Source organism: Brassica napus, chromosome A2 (genome assembly GCF_020379485.1).
Source record: "Brassica napus cultivar Da-Ae chromosome A2, Da-Ae, whole genome shotgun sequence".
Classification (NCBI taxonomy): Eukaryota; Viridiplantae; Streptophyta; class Magnoliopsida; order Brassicales; family Brassicaceae; genus Brassica; species Brassica napus.
This window is the reverse complement of record NC_063435.1, coordinates 1865123-1883905: the sequence shown is the minus strand read 5'-3', so window position 1 is coordinate 1883905 and position 18783 is coordinate 1865123. Positions and strand designations below refer to the sequence as shown.

Here is an 18783-nt window from a genome sequence, read left to right as displayed (position 1 = left end):
GAAGCGAGTGATAAATCATAAGAAACGAGATCCGAGTCTCTCAGACAAATCTCTATCTCTCTCTCTCTCTCTATAGCTGGAGTGAACTGTTGAGGCCTTTGGTTTCATCGAGAGACCCCTAAAACCCGATCTGCAACAACAATGGCGTCTTCTTCGTTTTCCCTCACGTCCCCGGCTGCTTCCGTCTATGGAGCCACTCAAGCCTCGTCGCAGCGACCTCTCCCAACCACCCGCTCTCGTCTCCCTCGCAGTGTCTCCTTCCGTCTCTCCGCCAAGCCTAAGCTTCGCTTTCTCTCCAAGGTACACGCGCTTCTCTCCCATAAAGGATTGGCCTTTTTGTGTATTTATCAACTGTAGTTTTGAAAGTTATGTCTCTGATAGGCTAGTTTAATAATAACCCATCATAGCTGTTTGGTCTCTCATGTCTGAATCCCCTGAAAATGCATTAAATCATTTTGTTTTTATGTAACTTTTGTGGCATTTGATGATTGCAGCCTAGTCGCAGTAGCTACCCTGTGGTGAAAGCCCAATCTAACCAGGTAAGCTCCTTACTTACTGATATCTTTGAGAAAATTAAATGTTTTCTCCAAAAAATTATATTCATTTTTGGACTCTCCTCCTGTGTTTGTTTAAAGGTTGGTGGCAATGCGTCATCAAAAGCTTCAGCTCCTGTAAAAATTGATGAGTCATCAGCTGAAGAAAAGGATTCAAACACTTCTTCTTCAGCTGAGTTAGCTACAGAGGAGTCTATCTCTGAGTTTCTGACCCAAGTAACAACTCTTGTCAAGTAAGTACCGTTTCCTTGTTACATCACAGAAACGTTGTAAACGTCCATGATTGAAGAATATACTCTTACCTCCCTCCCTCGTGCAGGCTTGTGGATTCTAGAGACATTGTTGAGTTGCAGTTGAAACAGCTCGACTGTGAGCTTGTTATTCGGAAAAAGGAAGCTTTACCTCAGGCCCAAACCCCTGCGCCTTATGTGATGATGCAGCAACCAAACCAACCATCTTATGTTCAAGCAACTGCTCCTCCTCCGCCTTCTGCACCTGCACCTTCAACTCCAGCCTCCTCGCCTCCACCATCCCCACCTAGTCCAGCGAAATCATCGCTTCCAACGGTTAAAAGTCCCATGGCAGGCACTTTTTACCGTAGTCCAGGACCTGGTGAACCACCCTTTATCAAGGTTCATTTCTTTAGCCTATAACTCTACAGAGACTTTAAGTACTTGTTCATTTGTAAACAACCTGGACCCTAGTTGCTAATTTCTTTAGCTCAGAAAGAGACTTTAAGTACCTGATCATTTGTAAATAGTCCAAACTCTATTTACTAATTTCTTTAGCTCATAACCCATGTAGGAGGTTATGTGCTTAGTAAATTTGAAATAAGAAGAATGAAAACGATAAATATAGGATAATCCTATGAAATGGGTTTGTCCATTAGTAGCAATTCTCTATCTTTTTTTGGTGTTTCACTGTCTGGATCCGTTCTATATGAGCTTTTTGATGCTTCAGGTTGGAGACAAAGTGCAGAAGGGACAAGTTCTATGCATCGTTGAAGCCATGAAGCTAATGAATGAAATAGAGGTGAGTTCCTTAAAATCACCTCTTACCAAATTGTTGTCCACTAACGGTGAACTATCTAATATCTATCGCTTCTCTTTTTTCAACTCTGAAACTTGCAATGTCTTATCCGCAGTCTGATCAAACGGGAACCGTAGTGGATATCGTTGCAGAAGATGGCAAGCCTGTTAGTCTCGACACTGTAAGTTTCCTAAATTCTCTCTATCTTTAATACATTCAAGAACCACATTTTTGTTTTTTTTACTACATCATTTTAATTGTAAATAATGATATAGAAACTTCCTAGGATTGAAAGAGGTATCTACTGATGTATATTGTTTTCATGGTGTGACTACAGCCTCTGTTTGTGGTTCAACCGTAGAATCGACACCACGAGAGATGGAGTAAAGAGGGCTACTTTAATTCGATCTATGTGCTTTGGTAATACTGTTTCTTGAGTTTAAGAATGTGTCTTCTTCATTTGTTACTGTCAAACTCTGTTAGTTTTTTTTTTGGTCTGGTGAGGAAGAAAGAGTTTTTAGTTTCTATTGGTTAAACAAAAAAAAAAGATGAGGCTATGTTTTATTTTTTTTCTTATTACAATACACACGCATTCTTGGTTCTGTTTTATGGGACATTGCAATTTCTCTACTTCGAAAGTATAATCATCAAGTGGGCTATTTATTTCTTTAAACTCGGCCCGGCCCATTTTACGTAAGGGCCAAACCATATAAGGAAGTTGAATTCACCAATTAAAAAATTATTGTGTCACCTGATAATGGAAAGATGACTAGAGATATGAGATTTGCATTGTGTAGAACAGAGACCAAGAGTCAGATCGATCAATGCTATCCATCTAAGCTCGTTTACATATGATTTTATATCGAAATGAATTTATATACTGCAAAAGAGGGGTTAATATTATAATGTTCTGATTTAACGTTGAAATTATTTTAAATCTTATTAAAGCCAACAAAATTTAATAAGATACAATTAAAGCTTGTTAAGCCGTCTTTGGTCAACAAAAGGGTCAAAATGTTACAACTTATAACAATTAAAAACGTGAACGGCAGGATTCGAACCTGCGCGGGCAAAGCCCACATGATTTCTAGTCATGCCCGATAACCACTCCGGCACGTCCACTTCTTGTTTAAATAACAGCTACAAAAGGTATGTATTGTCATATCAAATGGGTAACGTTTGATCAACTTCCTTACAAAATGCTGAACTTTAAATTTTTTCAAAAAACTGCTACGGGTGAATTTATTCATATAGTAGTCACTAGTTTTTTGTTGCTATAAAACCATCTCCAATAATACTCTGTCATTTCCTCTAATTTTACTCTAATATAGAATAATAGAATTAATGAGTTATTTTAAAATTTGTAGTATGACTTGATTTAGATAGCATATCCTGTAGTATCTATAGTAACTGAGTTTTTCAATGAGTTTCTCACAATCATAAATCATGAAAAATGAAAAGGAGATAATTTCTTATTTAAGAAATTCAAACCATGTTTGAGAAACTCTCTCATGTTTTTTTTTTGTTAATCAACCACCCATCTATCCAAATTAAATTTTAATTGGTAAAATAATAATTCTAAGGAACAAGTCTATGCATGAACATGTATGAAACATTTCAAATTTATCATGCGAAAGACAAAATGCATCTGGTCAGTCGACTGCAGTGTTATAAAATCGGTCTACGCGGCAAATAAGATTTAAACAAAACGATTTTTTCATAACGTTTTTTTCTTCTTCTTAAAAGTGGTCTAAATGTCTAATTAACTAGTAAAACTGAATTCAATTAAATAATCTGAGTATTTCACTAAACCTAAGGAGTAATTTTCAATTCGGGCTTTATTCTCTGATTCAAGAGGAACTCACGTTTTGGTTTCTTCATGGCCTGATAAAGTGATAAGATATGTAACCTTATCTCCGTTGTCGGTAACCGAGGTCTCCTACACGAGACTCTTATTTTTTTGGTAAAAATATTACATTCATCTACCGATTTGTTCTATTTATAGGTAAATCTTCTAAGCCAATATAAAAAAAATTATTTTGCGAGAGAGCGCTAAGAGATGGAGGAACTTAAACCATGCGCCGCAAACTCGCCGCCGTTAACACCGTTAAGTTTCTTGGAGAGAGCCGCCACAGTTTACGGCGACTGCACCTCCATCGTTTACGGCGCTAACACCGTCTACACATGGCGGGAAACAAACCTCCGCTGCTTACGCGTCGCGTCGTCTCTGTCTTCCATCGGAATCGACAAGTCCGACGTCGTCTCCGTGCTCTCTCCCAACACTCCGGCGATGTACGAGCTCCAGTTCGCCGTTCCGATGTCCGGCGCGATCCTCAACAACATCAACACTCCGTTCTTCTCCGCCACTGCGAGTCTAAGCTTCTCTTCGTCGACGACGTCTCCTCTCGCGAACTCGCCGTCGAAGCGCTCGCGACGATGACCGCTCCGCCGATTCTCGTCTTCATCGCCGATAAAGAAGAAAAAGGAAGTGGAGGTGCTGACGTGGCAGGTCACGTTAATAAGTTCAGTTACACTTACGATGAACTTATAGAGAGAGGCGACCCGGGTTTTAAATGGATCCGACCCGGAAGCGAGTGGGACCCGGTTGTGCTTAATTATACTTCCGGTACGACCTCGGCTCCCAAAGGAGTGGTACACTGCCACAGGGGACTATTCGTAATGTCGCTTGATTCTCTAATCGATTGGACCGTACCGAAAAATCCGGTTTACTTATGGACTCTACCGATATTCCACGCTAACGGTTGGACTTTTCCGTGGGGGATCGCTGCCGTTGGAGGAACTAACGTCTGTCTACGGAAGTTCGACGCGCCGCTTATCTACCGTTTGATCCGTGATCACGGCGTTACACACATGTGCGGAGCTCCCGTGGTGCTCAGTATCTTGTCGGCGAGTCAGGATGTTCAGCCTCTTGACCATCCAGTCAACGTTTTAACCGCCGGTGCTCCTCCGCCAGTTGCTGTTCTCCTCCGTGCAGAGTCAATAGGTTTTAAGATCAGTCACGGTTACGGTTTAACGGAAACCGGCGGTTTGAACGTCTCGTGCGCGTGGAAGCCGCAGTGGAACCGGTTACCGGCGAGCGATCAAGCGAGGCTGAAGGCAAGGCAAGGAGTGAGAACCGTCGGGTTTACAGAAATCGACGTGGTGGATCCTGTAACGGGCCTTAGCGTTGAGAGAAACGGAGAAAATGTAGGAGAGATTGTGATGAGAGGGAGTTCGATCATGCTTGGTTACTTGAAAGATCCTGTCGGAACGGAGAGTGTTCTGAAGAGCGGGTGGTTTTTCACGGGAGATGTGGGGGTGATTCACTCGGATGGGTATCTAGAGATTAAGGATAGGTCGAAAGATATAATCATAACGGGAGGAGAGAACGTGAGTAGCGTGGAGGTCGAAGCGGTGATGTACACGAATCCGGTGGTGAGTGAAGTGGCGGTGGTGGCTAGACCGGATGAGTTTTGGGGAGAGACGCCGTGTGCGTTTGTGTATCTGAAACCTGGTTTGAGGATGAAACCGACGGAGAAGGAGATGATAGAGTATTGTCGGAAGAGGATGCCGAGGTATATGGTTCCTAAGACGGTGTCGTTTAGGAATGAGTTGCCAAAGACTTCGACCGGGAAAGTTATGAAGTTTGTGCTTAGGGAGATTGCTAAGAAGATGGGTCAGACGAGCTTGAGTACAGGTCAGGTGTTGAGCATAAACAAATAAAACATCAATTACAGTTCCTATAATTTAAGAAATATTTACATTAACATTTTTTTTTTTTTTGTAACACGTTAACATATGTTTTAAAATTAATTTGTAAAAGAAAATGAAATTAAATTGTTTATAGAGCCCAAAATCTTAGAACCGATTAATCATGGGATTTGTTAGTATATAATTTGGTTATGGTTATGGATTGAAGTATAAGAGCATCAAACAACCATGTCAGCACTTGTGAAAACAAACATTGGCTAAACATTGTTAGTTAAGATACAGAAATGTTTAGTTTATCATTTTTGTTAATTTATGGAATTTATACAAGTTTCTGACGTATCGTCTCTTTCTCTTTTATCTTCTTCACCTTGTATACCTCTAGCTGAAGATACACACCCTCATGGCGTTTTCTGAGTTCTTAGCAAACTAAGTTACCTAGCTGTTGTTGTTGTTGTTGATTAGAGAATTTGCTTCGGCTGCTGTTATGATATGCTGGATCTTGATCATATACATAACGTTCATAATAAACTTCTTAAGAACCAGATATGTTGTTATCCAATATGAGAAGACTCTGAATATGAAGCAACATATATAGTTTGTTGTGATTTAAGCTCAATTTGTTTGTTCTTTACGAGTCTTAAATCTCTCTCTCTCGTGTTTGTCTCTCGTGTGTTTGGTTTGATTGTATGTAAAGAAATGAACAGAACACAGCAAATGTTAACGAGTTCATGCACTTCAACTTCGCCCTACGTCTCGCCGGGATCTGATACCCGGAATCCACTAGAATCACTTAGGTTTTATACACTTACAACCACTTGACTCAACCATAGTTTGAAACGGCTAACTTAACCATCGTAGACAACTGGAGTGGTCCTCAAGCGTGCTTCCGAGCCGACTTCTTCTTTTGGCTAGAAACAGAACAACTCTGTTCTTCGAGTTGTCTCAACAAATGAGGAAAACAGAGTCACGCACGCGCCACGCGCTCTTCTTTCTCCTTCTTGGACCTAACGGTCACTAACCGTCTTCAAATGGGCTTCGTATAAACTCGGCCCAACTTCAACACTTAGTCGTTTGAAGAGAAGCTTTCTTGTTCTTCTTCGTAGACTCAAAGACGATTACTACAAAACTCCACCTTGGATTTGAGTCCTTTGATTCTAGTTCTTGGATTCCACCCGGATTCTCCTGACTGCTGTCAGTTCTGTGATAGCTGGAGCAGCTCCAGTGCATCTTGGAGCTTCCCCACTGGCAACACCTTCGTAAGGATGTCTGCCGGATTATACAAAGTTGGTATCTTTGTTACCTTCACCAATCCATCTGCTATCAAGTCTCTGATGAAGTGAAACTTCCGAGCAACATGCTTTGTTCTTTCATGGAACACAGCGTTCTTAGATAGTGCTATTGCACTCTGAGAGTCGCAAAACACTTCAACTGCTCCTTGATGAAAACCCATCTCATTCATCAATCTCTTAATCCAAACTGCTTCCTTTCCAGCCTCTGCAAGAGCCATATACTCTGCTTCTGTTGTAGACAAGGCTACCACCTTCTGTAGACTGGATCTCCAACTGATAGTTCCTCCACCAAGAGTGAAAACATAACCACCCGTTGATCTCATGTGATCTAACTCTCCACTGAAATCAGAGTCACAGTAACCTCTCAAGATGAACTTCTCCTGTCTTTTAAACACCAGTTTCATCTCTGTAGAACCTTTGATATACCGCAGAACCCACTTTACTGCTTGCCAGTGCTCCTTCAATGGCTTACTCATGAACCGGCTAATGACTCCAACAGGATAAGCAAGGTCCACTCGTGTACCTATCATGGCGTACATAATGCTTCCAACGGCACTAGCATAGGGAACTGACTTCATATCTTCTTCCTGTTCCTTCAGGTCTTTTTCTGTAGCTGCTCTGAGTTTGAAATGGGCTCCCAGTGGCGTCTGAACCGAGTTGCATTGATCTAACTTAAAGGTGTCTAACACTTTCAACAAGTAACTTCCTTGAGACAAGGTTAAGACACCTTTTGATCGATCTCGGTTGATTTCCATTCCTAGGATTCGCTTAGCTTCTCCCATATCTTTCATTTCAAACTCTGTACTGAGTTGGTCCTTGAGATGTTTGATCTGCTTCATGTCATTTGATGCAATGAGCATATCGTCGACGTACAACAGTAGGTAGACGTATTGGTTCTTGCTTACTTCCTTGAGATAGACACAAGTGTCTTGCTCGCTCCTCTTGAATCCTGACTTGACCATGAACAGATCGAACCTCTGGTTCCATAACCTTGGAGACTGTTTCAGACCATACAGAGATCGTTTCAACAGACAAACTTTCTCTGGCTTTGACTCCACTTCATACCCCTCTGGCTGACTCATCAAGATGTATTCATCAAGATTTCCATGTAGGAATGCCGTTTTAACGTCAAGCTGTTCCAGTTCCATGTCAAACTGAGCAACTGCAGCCAACAGCAGACGAATGGAGACATGCTTGACAACCGGACTGAAGATTTCTTGATAGTCTACACCATGCCTCTGAGAGTATCCCTTGGCTACAAGCCGAGCTTTGAAATACTTCCCATACTTTCTTCTGTAAACCCATCTGCAGCCAATGATCTTCTGGTTCTCAGGTTTGTTGACTAGCACAAACGTCTCGTTCTTTTTCTGAGAGACCATTTCATCATCCATGGCTTCCTTCCAGCTTTCCCAGTCCGGATCATTCAATGCTTCTTCATAGCTCCTAGGCTCAGGTCTCCCACCATCTTCTGTCATAGCGAGAGCTAAGCCCACAACATTAGAATCACCATACCTCCTTGGGGGTCTAGTCTTCCTTTTAGCTCTGTCTCTCACAAGTTGATACTGACTTACATCGACTTCATCATTACCAGAATAATATTCTTCTTCTGTATCAGTATCATCTTGCTCAGAGCTTTCTGATTCAGATTCTCCTTCTGTTTGTGTACCAGACCTCTTTGAACTTTCTCCACCTTCATCTTGACGTGATTCTGTTTCAGGTTCTGCCATCTCCAGATTAACGGTTCTGGCTTGATCTTTCTTTTTCTCTTCACTACCTGGAACTTCCTTCACATCTTTGTAGACTTTGTCTTCTTGAAATACCACATTTCGACTGATGACGCACTTCTCTTCATCCAATAACCATATCCTAAATCCCTTTACTCCTCTAGGATAGCCTAAGAAGACTCCCTTCTTAGCTCTTGGATTTAGTTTTCCTTGATCAGAGTGCACATAAGAGACACAGCCAAAACGCTTTAGACCACTGTAATCAGGTAACGAGTTTGTCCACTTCTCTTCAGGAATGCCAAACTCTAGAGCTGTAGACGGTGACCTGTTGATTAGAAACACTGCAGTTGATGCTGCTTCACCCCAGAACTCCTGCCCCAGACCTGACTCACTTAACATACTCCTGACTTTGTTCATGATGGTTCTGTTTAACCTCTCTGCAATACCGTTCTGTTGTGGAGTGTAGGTGCACGTGCGGTGCCTTACAATTCCTTCTCTTCTGCAGAAACCATCAAACTCGCGGTTACAAAACTCTAACCCATTATCAGTTCTCAACCTCTTCACTTTCTTTCCTGTTTGCAGCTCCACCATCTTCTTCCATTCTACAAACTTTGTAAAAGCTTCATCTTTCGTCTTCATGAGAAAGAACCAAACTTTCCTTGTGAAATCATCAGTAAAAGTGATAAAGTACTGACAATTCTCCAAGGTATAAGTTACTGATGGCGAGCCCCAGAGATCCGAGTGTATATACTCTAATTTATCTCTAGTTGTATGCTTTGCTGCTCCAAAACTCACTCGGTGTGCTTTTCCATAAACACAATCTTCACAAAACTCAAGACCATCGGTCTTACAACGTTGCAGACACCCTTTCTTGGTCAACACTTCAAGACCTTTCTGACCAATGTGACCAAGCCTGCTGTGCCATAACTTTGTTTCATCTGAGTCTTTGTTGGTGGCGTTTGCTTCTCCAGTAATGACCTTTCCTTTGAGTAGATATAGCCTATCGGTTTTCACAGCCTTCATCATCACTCTGCAACCTTTGATGACTTTGAGTACTCCTTCTTTTGACTGAAACCAACATCCACCCTCTTCCAATGTCCCTAATGAGATGAGATTCTTGGACATTGTTGGAACGTATCTTACGTTGGTTAGTAAGATCGTAGTTCCATCATCATTCTGTATCCTGATACTTCCGATTCCCTTTACCACTGAGACAGAGTCGTTTGCCATCTTTACACTACCTCCATCTGAACTTGAAAGAGATTCAAACCAGTCTTTTCTTGGGGTCATGTGAAACGTACATCCAGTGTCAAGAATCCACTTCTCACTGCTCTCATCACTTGTCAGAAAATTTGCTTCAGAAACCATGAGAGACGCTACTTGATACTCATCTCCTTTTACTGCAGACGCTTCACCCTTCTCTGAAGTATTGAAACCTTTGTTCTTTTCCTTCCAAACAAAGCACTGCTTCTTGAAATGACCCTCTTTGCCACAGATCCAACACATTTTTGCTGCTCCTCTAGACTTTGACCTGCTCTTATGCTTCCCCTTCTCTGACTGTACTTCAGATCTGCCTCTTTCTTGAACCGACAAAGCTTCAGAGTTACTTTTGAGAGCTTTACCGTTCACCCCCAGTTCCAGAGTCTTAGATCTGATAGCTCCAGTGATTTCTTCTAAAGCTAAAGTAGTCTTACAGTACTTCAGTGTCTCTTTCAGTTGATCGAACTGTCTAGGAAGAGACATGAGTAAGACTATAGCTTGGTCTTCTTCAGGGACCGTGACCTTCACGTTCTCAAGGTCTGAAATTAGCTTGAAGAAATCGTTGACATTCTCTTCAATCGATATACTTTCACTCATCTTGTATGAGTATAACCTTTGTTTCAAGTATATACGATTTGGTAGAGACTTCGCCATGAACAGATTGTCAAGTATCCTAAGCATACCTGCAGCAGTCTTCTCCTTTACTATCTTCCTGAGGATGTGGTTCTCGACGCTCAGGATGATTGTGGATCTAGCCTTCCCTCTCTTCTCCTTGAGGGTTTTGTCGGTGGGTTCTGAAACCTTCGAGACAGGAGTCACAGATCCTCCACCACTTGCAGGATCTTGGCTTTCAACCGCGACTGTCTCTTCTTCTTCATCTTCCTCCAGACCTTCCATAAGACCCAACAAATCCAAATGCGCCAACAACTTCTCCTTCCAGAGAACATAGTCTCCTTCACCATCAAACTTCTCGACTTCGATCTTTCCCGAAGTCATCTTCACGTAGATGCGGAATCACTCAAGAACTTAGAGGAAAAAACAGAACCTACGCTCTGATACCAGTTGTTGTGATTTAAGCTCAATTTGTTTGTTCTTTACGAGTCTTAAATCTCTCTCTCTCTCTCTCGTGTTTGTCTCTCGTGTGTTTGGTTTGATTGTATGTAAAGAAATGAACAGAACACAGCAAATGTTAACGAGTTCAGGCACTTCAACTTCGCCCTACGTCTCGCCGGGATCTGATACCCGGAATCCACTAGAATCACTTAGGTTTTATACACTTACAACCACTTGACTCAACCATAGTTTAAAACGGCTAACTTAACCATCGTAGACAACTGGAGTGGTCCTCAAGCGTGCTTCCGAGCCGACTTCTTCTTTTGGCTAGAAACAGAACAACTCTGTTCTTCGAGTTGTCTCAACAAATGAGGAAAACAGAGTCACGCACGCGCCACGCGCTCTTCTTTCTCCTTCTTGGACCTAACGGTCACTAACCGTCTTTAAATGGGCTTCGTATAAACTCGGCCCAACTTCAACACTTAGTCGTTTGAAGAGAAGCTTTCTTGTTCTTCTTCGTAGACTCAAAGACGATTACTACATAGTTGACTATAAAAATCACAAAACTAGAAAGAAAAAACTCAGAAAACCCCTTTAATCCAGTATAATTAAGTGGAACTCATTATTCTCAAGAAGATGGGACTATTCTCCAGCAACAAGATCTCCAGGGATGATCTGAAACCAGGAGACCACATCTATGCATGGCGTAAAGCTTATATCTATTCCCATCACGGTTCCATCTCTTTTCTTCTGTTCTCTCGATCAATATTAGTTCTCTGGGTCTTTGAATAACGCGATGTCCCTGTTTCTAGTTTCACAGGGATCTACATAGGCGATGGAAAAGTCATTCATTTCACTCGTGGAGATGGTCCAGTAATGAGAAAAGGTACTTTTGTAGACAAGATCATTGTTAGTTCAATGACTAATCACGGAGGTTACAATCCTTGTCCTAACTGTGGCAAACGATCCAATACCCGTGGTGTAATCTCTTCTTGTCTTGATTGCTTTCTCGCCGAAGGAAACCTCCATCTCTTCAAGTACAATGTCTCTCTAGCCACCTTCATGTCCCAACTTCGAGGAGGTACATGCACAATAGCACCTTCAGACCCTTCCAATGAAGTCATTTCCCGTGCGAAGTTCCTTTTACTGAGAAATGGGTTTGGTGACTACCATCTTTTCAAGAACAACTGTGAAGATTTTGCTATCTATTGTAAGACTAGTTTGGTGGTTGGCAAAAGCTATGTGCTTGGAAGAAACGGTCAAGCCAATACGGTGGGCTTAGCTGCTTGCGTAGCACGCATGCTTACTCCTTTGGTCAGAAATGTTATTCGTCTCTTTTTCGACGTTGGTATGCGAAAGGATGCTATCAAAGTGCCTGTCGAGAGCCTCGTTGCATGGCGGAATAAGGACGATACAACTGTTACGAGGAAAAGAAGACTGCAACATAAAAATAAACATAGTGTTTTAACTTTTTACAAACATATTGTAAAATTCCGATTCCTGATATGAGTAAATTATATATGTTGAAAGATTTTAAAATTTTATTTGACTATCTGTAAACTTGAGATGATATTATAAACTCTAAACTTCTGTTTTGTATTGACCATTAACGTGAGTATATATACAAAGGCATAAGCCGACGTCGAGACGTAACCCTAGAGAAAATAGGAAACATAACATAAGAGTAAGACGGTTTAGTTATCTAAGATACACTTTCCTAATACTCCCTTTCAAGTTGGAGAGTGAAGGTCTTGAACACCCAACTTAGACAACAACGCTTCAAATTGGGGACGTCCCAAAGCTTTGGTTAAAAGATCTGCAATTTGATCTTTCGACTTGACATGAATGGTTGAAATAAGACCTGCTTTAACTGCATCACGTACACTGTGACAATCACGCTCAAGATGTTTCGTACGTTCATGAAAAACAGGGTTAGCAGCAATATAAATAGCTGCTTTACTGTTACAATAAAATGAACAGGTTTAACAATCTTGACTGAGTTGACTCCAAGATCCTCCACCAAAGGAACAATCCATTTGACTTCTTTAACAGCCGTGGCCATGACCCTATATTCCGCCTCTGCGGATGACATAGACACCGTGTCTTGCTTCTTAGTCTTCCAATCAATAGGTGAATCACCCAAATCAATAGAATCATATAAGATACATTTTCCTAATACTATCCACATCATTAAAGTGTATTTACAAGTCTTTCAAACTTTTCGAAATAACATACCATTTGTCGCCTTGTCGGTAAGATGGTAAAGTTGTCAAAGATCTAACGTGGGGCCCATTGGCAGAGGTGGTATAAACATAAACACAAGGACAGTTCGAAAATCTGTTAATGCGTGGGTTTCTCATATCCACTCACGACACGTGATGTGTTTCCTACGTGTATGAGTATTATCTGTTACCGTGTTACGATTTACGAAAGGGCTTTTTATGGTAAAATAATAGGAGTTGTGTTGCTTGCTCCAGAAGGAACACGGTTTGGTAATAAAAATAATAATAAAATAAATTTCTGTAGTAATAATAAATTCAAGGAAAAAGACAGAGAGAGAAAAGCCAACTCATTAAAAGCAAAATCGGATCTGTCCTTTGTCCGTAGAAGAAGAAAGAAGATGGGATTGCTCTCGAACAAGATCTCCAGAGATGAACTCAAAGCAGGCGATCACATCTATTCATGGCGTTCTTACATCTATACCCATCACGGTTCCATCTCCTCTCTCTCTCTCTCTCTCCTTTTTTAATCATATCTGAGAATATGATGAATAACGCGTGATTTTTTTCTTCAATGTTCACAGGAATCTATGTAGGAGATGGGAAAGTAATTCATTTCACACGTGGAGGTGGTTTAGAGATTGGAACAGGGACTATTCTGGACAAGATCATCGTTAGTTCTGTTCCTCATCATGGAGACAACCCTTGTCCTGATTGCGGAGATCAAACCAATCTCAACGGTGTGATCTCCTCTTGTCTTGACTGTTTTCTCTCCGGAGGAAACCTCTATCTCTTCGAGTACAATGTCTCCAAGGCCATCTTTCTCGCTAAACAGCGAGGAGGTACCTGCACTATCGCAGCTTCGGATCCTCCTGAAGACGTCGTTGCACGCGCGAAGTTCCTCTTATTGAGAAATGGGTTTGGTGAGTACCATCTCTTGGACAACAACTGCGAAGATTTCGCCATCTATTGCAAAACTGGTTTGCTCGTGTTGTCCGTGACCAAGTCGGGGAGTAGTAGCCAGGTGAATTCGGTGTGTGCAGCGGGCGGTGTTGTTACTTTGACACTCAGGGCGTTAGGTGTGGGAACGAGTGGTTCCTTGGCGACAGCGTCTCCAGCTTTGACGGTTTCTGCTTCAACGAGTGCTCTTTCTACGACGCTTGGAGCTGTGGCTACTGGTGTTGGAGCTATTGCTTTGACGGGGTATGGTAACTACTGTATTGGTCGTCTGGCTTATGATGTTGGTGTGAGGAAAGATGTTCGCAAGGTCCCTGTGGAAGAGCTGGTTGCACTTATGGCAGTTATACAAGGGAAATCTGAATCAGACAACAACAACAACAAGATCGAGTCTAAACTTAATTAGCATTTGTTTTGGTTAATGAGTTGGTGACTAATTTGTTATGTATTGTGTAAACTGTGTTTTTGACTATTTATGAAAGTGGAACATACAGTAAAAATATATTAAATGAGAGAAATTGAGAGTAAATACCACAAGCTCCTTCTTCAGAGCGGTTGTAATTTTATTGGTTTAGTTAAAGATATATGTATATGTTCGTTCATAACCCCGCCATTTTTTAACCACCAAGTTTATTACAAGCCTTCGAAAGCTTATGATTATTGGATAAACTAGAGATAGAGAGTGTTTTTACATTTTCGAAAAGTAGTGATGACTAATTGACTAAACAAACATATAAGTCTTCCACATTCTCTAATATAAGTCCTACAACAACAACAACTCGAAATGCCATGACCATGAGGAGATAATCCATTCACACAATGGTGAAACAACGTGCAAGTCCAGTAACAGGTGGCAAGTCCTCTGCACAAGAAGATCGTTTTATTTTATTACTCAAACGACAACAATGCATGATGCATTTTAGTTTGTTGAACTGATTGTTACTAACCTTTGGAACTACAAAGGAAGAGAGTATCCACGAAGGTAAGTCGAATCCACTCCCGATTCTCTGACCAATGCCACTCTTCCTGTCCTAGCCACCTTCATTTCTCCAAATACAAAACCATTAGAATCACCAAAACTTGTGAAGAGATGAGATTATAAAAAGGAAGCAGGAATTTATATTATTACCTCGCAGATTCCGTAGACCTCTAACTGCGTTTGTAATGCAGCCATCTTTCTGATATCTCCTGTAACCTGCAAACCGAAGATTTCTCATCAGCTATTATCAAATTCTAAGTCTTTTTTTTTTGTTTGTTTGTGGCAATTACCTCAAGAGTGATAGTATGATCAGAGACATCAATGGCTTTGGCTCGGAACACTTGAGCGATATCGAGAACATCTCTCCTTGCAGAAGTATGAGCAGCTACTTTGATGAGCATCAGTTCTCGCTCCGCAAATGGCATGTGGGTTATATTTTGAACCTGGAAACACACACAATGACAAGGAAACATCTTATTAGACCCCATAAAAACCAAAAAAAAAACAAATGTACACTAGAAACTCCATAACTTAATATTTAATAAATTAATAAGCACAATAAATTAATAATGTTTTACCAAACTGGATTAGTATAAAATTTGACATAATTCAATAAGATAATAATATAATACCTTTTGAAAAACCTTATGAAATATGTATGGTTCCAATATAAAAATAAATTAATATATGTAAAATTTATATAAACATAAACCATATATATGTATAGTTTGTTTTTTTTATTCACAGTGAAATCCATCTTTAACTTTTCTCAATATTTCTGAATATATTAATGTTATACATTTTCTATACACCAAATGATTGAATAAGAACAGCATAAAATTGTATGTATAAAATTTAATCAATGCATATGCTATAAAATCAAGTATTCCTTATTTTAACATAAAAACATACATTAGATTATATAATTTTTCTAAAAAGAATTTTGTATAAGTAGTAACTCTACAAAAATCAAAGTCCCAACATTAATATTTTTTTATAGAGTATTTACTACATTATTAAGTTTTTCAAACCATTGTCTCACCTCATGAAGATCAATCAGCTTCTGAAGCTGCCTCACCAACTTGTCGATGTTTTCATCAGTTCCAGGGATAACTGTAGTGATCCGAGACAAGCCCTCTTTCTCAGCAGGACCAACCGCTAGACTCTGGAGCAATAAAAAAGCAATAACTTTCACATATTGTTGAAAGAATAGTAATCAGTGAAACTAAGAGTAAGAGTGTCCTGCATAATAACCTGGATGTTATAACCTCTCCTGGAGATAGCTCCGGTTATTAGATTGAGAACTCCAGGAACGTTGGCTACAAGTATAGATAATGTGTGTGACCGAAGACCATCCGACTGCAATCATTTAAACAGTTTTACTTTCAGTATGACCTCAGATTGAAAAGTGTAGCAATGTATCTTACATCTTCATCGTAGACCACTCCCCAATGAGCATCAAGGACCGGTTTGAAATCATTATAAGGCTCCACTGGATAAACGTCACCCTAAAATAACAATATACCACAGGAGCTTAGATATGTAGAGCAGAAAGAAAAAAAAAACAATGAGCTAATAATGTTAATCTATACCCCAGATGATGCAGTGCCATTTCCACCAGTCAACGCTCGCTTTGTGTTCGCTGCAACTTTCTCATGAGATGATTGGTTTACGAGGTGTGGGTATGATGCTGCTGAAAATCTCCAGAATGGAGCAGTTTCTCCCATCTTTTCCCGTCTCAGAGCAATCTAGAGTCAAACAAAAGTATACAACAACGGTTAGTAATGACAAAAGTGTTGATTACAGTCACTTAAACACATAAACTGACTACATGGAGCAATTACTGATATTTGAGAGTAATTAAACTAATGAGTTGTCTTGTAAGACGTTAACAAGTCATTTAAAAAGTTAGATTGGAAGTTTCACGTACGATTGGCTCTACCATGACATCTGGGTTGAAGTCTTCCAAGTGTGACATTGCAGATAAAAATAAATAAAATGAAACTTAACAAGTGGCTACAAGTATTGATACTTGTGACTCCAACCGTTCAATAAAGCTTTTCAAGACGAAACTAAAATAAAAGGCTACAAGTGGCTACAAGCTGAGGTTGTTGACAGTTAAGAAGCATGGAGAAAATAAAGATTACCTTCCCAGTTCTAGCGACTTCTTTTATTCCAAACTTCTCTAAGTTCGCTGTTAGTGCAACCATCTTTCCCGGGTCTCCAGTTACCTAAACAACGAAAAAGATGAGACTCATTAGAACCATCCTTGACCATTTTGATATGAATAACGTAAAGAATAGGACTGACCTCAATCGTCAGAGTGTGATCCGAAGTATCCACCACTTTTGCTCTAAAGATATCCACCAACCACATGATCTGTATAGTACATAGAAACATTAGAAGAAAAAAAAGGCTCCTTAATACAAAAAGGAAGAAAGCATCTCCCCATCCATATTCATCTATATCAAATGTGATTTTAATGCGATTCGACTAATCATTAGATGAAAAAAAAAAGCTCTATAGTGTGACTGAATTTAAAGCCTCCTTTCATTCATATCCTTACAAAAGTTTTTTCCAATGTGATTGAATTGAATTTATCATATCAGAAAACCAACTTTTACCATCCAACCAATACTAAAAAACTAAGTCCCGAGTGTTAGTTCATTTGTGCAAATCTCAACTAGTACCTCAGAGCGTGTGGTTGGATCAGCGTTAAGCTTAATCAGCATTAACTCACGTTCCACATGCGGCTCCTTGGAGAGATCTTCAACCTTAACAAAACCATAACAAGCACAAGATTAGCCATGATTTATTACACTATACTAGTAAGAGAACAAAATTAAAACAAACCTTGATGACGTTGACGAGTTTGTTAAGCTGTTCTACAACTTGCTGCAAGACTTTGTCTGTCCCAAGAACAACAATAGTAAACATAGCTTTGTCTTCGTTCAATCCCACAGCTAGAGACTCAATGTTGTACCCTCTTCTAGCAAACACTCCAGCTATACGGTTGATTATACCGCTCTCGTCACCCACAAACACCGAGATCGTATGCCTCCTCACTCTACAAAACACAAAAGGTGAGACTTTTCAGCAAGAGATAGCATAAAGGTGAAAGCTTTCGGTTGCAAATGTATAAATTGGAAGCAACCCAAGTTCGAATCAGCTAAAAAGACACGATTTTTAATCGACCCATTAACGAAAGTAACAGTCTTTATGACTTGTGTAAGATAGAACACATGAAGGTAAAAGCTTTTGGTTGCAAATGTATAAATTGGAAGCAACCCAAGTTCGAATCAGCTAAAAATACTCGATTTTTAATCGACCCAGTAACGAAATGAACAGTCTTTATGACTTGTGTAAGAAGAGTAGTACCTATCACATGCAGTGGACGAGACAGACTGAGCAGTGGTGATGGCTTTATCGGTTGAGGCGGCTGAGAAGAGAGTGGCACTTCTCATCTTCCTCCCATCGATGATTTGAGAGACTTGCACGGAGGTTTTGGACGGAAACGCGTGGACCTTGGTCTGATTTAAGAAGTGGGCACAGGCTAGTGAAGCAGCAGTGGTCGTAGCCGCCGCCATTGCTTGGAGATGGTTCGGTGTGAGGCGGAAAACAGCTGATGAAGAGAGAGAGAGGGACTTTGGGTTGAATAAAAGGGCTCACACTGTTTTTTTGGTGGGCTGCGAGTGGAGGAGATGTGAGTGCACAATGGCATTTTAAATAAATTCAGTTTTATTTTCTATTCGCCACAGACCAAAACATTTAATAATTGTAGTAATATTACTGGTCTTGTTTTGTTTTTATTATATGGTTTTGGACAATCCGGTTTACTGGTTTGTTGTACAATGTCTCTAATCGTAATAACCAACAAACATGACATTCACATGTGACACCGCACCGTTGAATTAGTATACGATTTGCGGGAAACTATAACTAATTTTCAACACTATGTTGGGCAAATATCAACGAGGTTTAGTGATTACCATTTCATTCACCTTTGTT

General features: G+C 40.3%; 4 protein-coding genes, 1 non-coding gene and 1 pseudogene across 5 annotated transcripts; 4 read left to right on the top strand and 2 right to left on the bottom strand.

Annotated features, from left to right (window-relative positions):
- The first annotated feature begins 6 nt into the window (after window positions 1–6).
- On the top strand, window positions 7–2213 carry LOC106354458 (biotin carboxyl carrier protein of acetyl-CoA carboxylase 1, chloroplastic). The gene is made up of 7 exons (XM_013794390.3): window positions 7–300; window positions 495–539; window positions 636–787; window positions 874–1186; window positions 1515–1586; window positions 1699–1764; window positions 1921–2213. The coding sequence occupies exons 1-7, from the start codon at window positions 142–144 to the stop codon at window positions 1942–1944; spliced, it is 831 nt and encodes a 276-aa protein (XP_013649844.1). The 5' UTR covers window positions 7–141; the 3' UTR covers window positions 1945–2213.
- A 223-nt stretch (window positions 2214–2436) lies between these two features.
- LOC125582211 lies at window positions 2437–5892 on the top strand (annotated as a pseudogene).
- TRNAS-AGA lies at window positions 2624–2705 on the bottom strand. Its single transcript has one exon. It is a non-coding gene; the product is annotated as a tRNA-Ser (tRNA).
- Window positions 5893–11419: 5527 nt separating the features above from the next.
- Window positions 11420–14325, top strand: LOC106355985 (protein LEAD-SENSITIVE 1-like). The gene is made up of 2 exons (XM_048748785.1): window positions 11420–13331; window positions 13424–14325. The coding sequence occupies exon 1, from the start codon at window positions 11497–11499 to the stop codon at window positions 12127–12129; it is 633 nt and encodes a 210-aa protein (XP_048604742.1). The 5' UTR covers window positions 11420–11496; the 3' UTR covers window positions 12130–13331; window positions 13424–14325.
- Window positions 13120–14401, top strand: LOC106354461 (protein LEAD-SENSITIVE 1). Its single transcript, XM_013794392.3, has 2 exons — window positions 13120–13331; window positions 13424–14401. The coding sequence occupies exons 1-2, from the start codon at window positions 13241–13243 to the stop codon at window positions 14200–14202; spliced, it is 870 nt and encodes a 289-aa protein (XP_013649846.1). The 5' UTR covers window positions 13120–13240; the 3' UTR covers window positions 14203–14401.
- On the bottom strand, window positions 14391–18549 carry LOC106354460 (acetolactate synthase small subunit 1, chloroplastic). The gene is made up of 13 exons (XM_013794391.3): window positions 18154–18549; window positions 17629–17842; window positions 17466–17549; window positions 17086–17154; window positions 16923–17006; window positions 16368–16523; window positions 16203–16283; window positions 16030–16134; window positions 15818–15940; window positions 15066–15218; window positions 14926–14991; window positions 14744–14835; window positions 14391–14658 (listed from the first exon to the last, which is right to left on the bottom strand). The coding sequence occupies exons 1-12, from the start codon at window positions 18360–18362 to the stop codon at window positions 14752–14754; spliced, it is 1428 nt and encodes a 475-aa protein (XP_013649845.1). The 5' UTR covers window positions 18363–18549; the 3' UTR covers window positions 14391–14658; window positions 14744–14751.
- Between the last annotated feature and the right edge of the window lie 234 nt (window positions 18550–18783).

Excerpts from the sequence above, each read along its gene's own strand:
- LOC106354458 (XM_013794390.3), top strand. The coding sequence starts at position 142 with ATGGCGTCTTCTTCGTTTTCCCTCACGTCCCCGGCTGCTTCCGTCTAT. Across the intron at positions 301-494 it reads AGCTTCGCTTTCTCTCCAAG|CCTAGTCGCAGTAGCTACCC; the intron begins GTACACGCGCTT and ends TGATGATTGCAG. Across the intron at positions 540-635 it reads TGAAAGCCCAATCTAACCAG|GTTGGTGGCAATGCGTCATC; the intron begins GTAAGCTCCTTA and ends GTTTGTTTAAAG.
- LOC106355985 (XM_048748785.1), top strand. The coding sequence starts at position 11,497 with ATGAGAAAAGGTACTTTTGTAGACAAGATCATTGTTAGTTCAATGACT.
- LOC106354461 (XM_013794392.3), top strand. The coding sequence starts at position 13,241 with ATGGGATTGCTCTCGAACAAGATCTCCAGAGATGAACTCAAAGCAGGC. Across the intron at positions 13,332-13,423 it reads TTACATCTATACCCATCACG|GAATCTATGTAGGAGATGGG; the intron begins GTTCCATCTCCT and ends CAATGTTCACAG.
- LOC106354460 (XM_013794391.3), bottom strand. The coding sequence starts at position 18,362 with ATGGCGGCGGCTACGACCACTGCTGCTTCACTAGCCTGTGCCCACTTC. Across the intron at positions 16,284-16,367 it reads ATGGCACTGCATCATCTGGG|GGTGACGTTTATCCAGTGGA; the intron begins GTATAGATTAAC and ends TTGTTATTTTAG. Across the intron at positions 14,836-14,925 it reads AGGTCTACGGAATCTGCGAG|GTGGCTAGGACAGGAAGAGT; the intron begins GTAATAATATAA and ends GGAGAAATGAAG.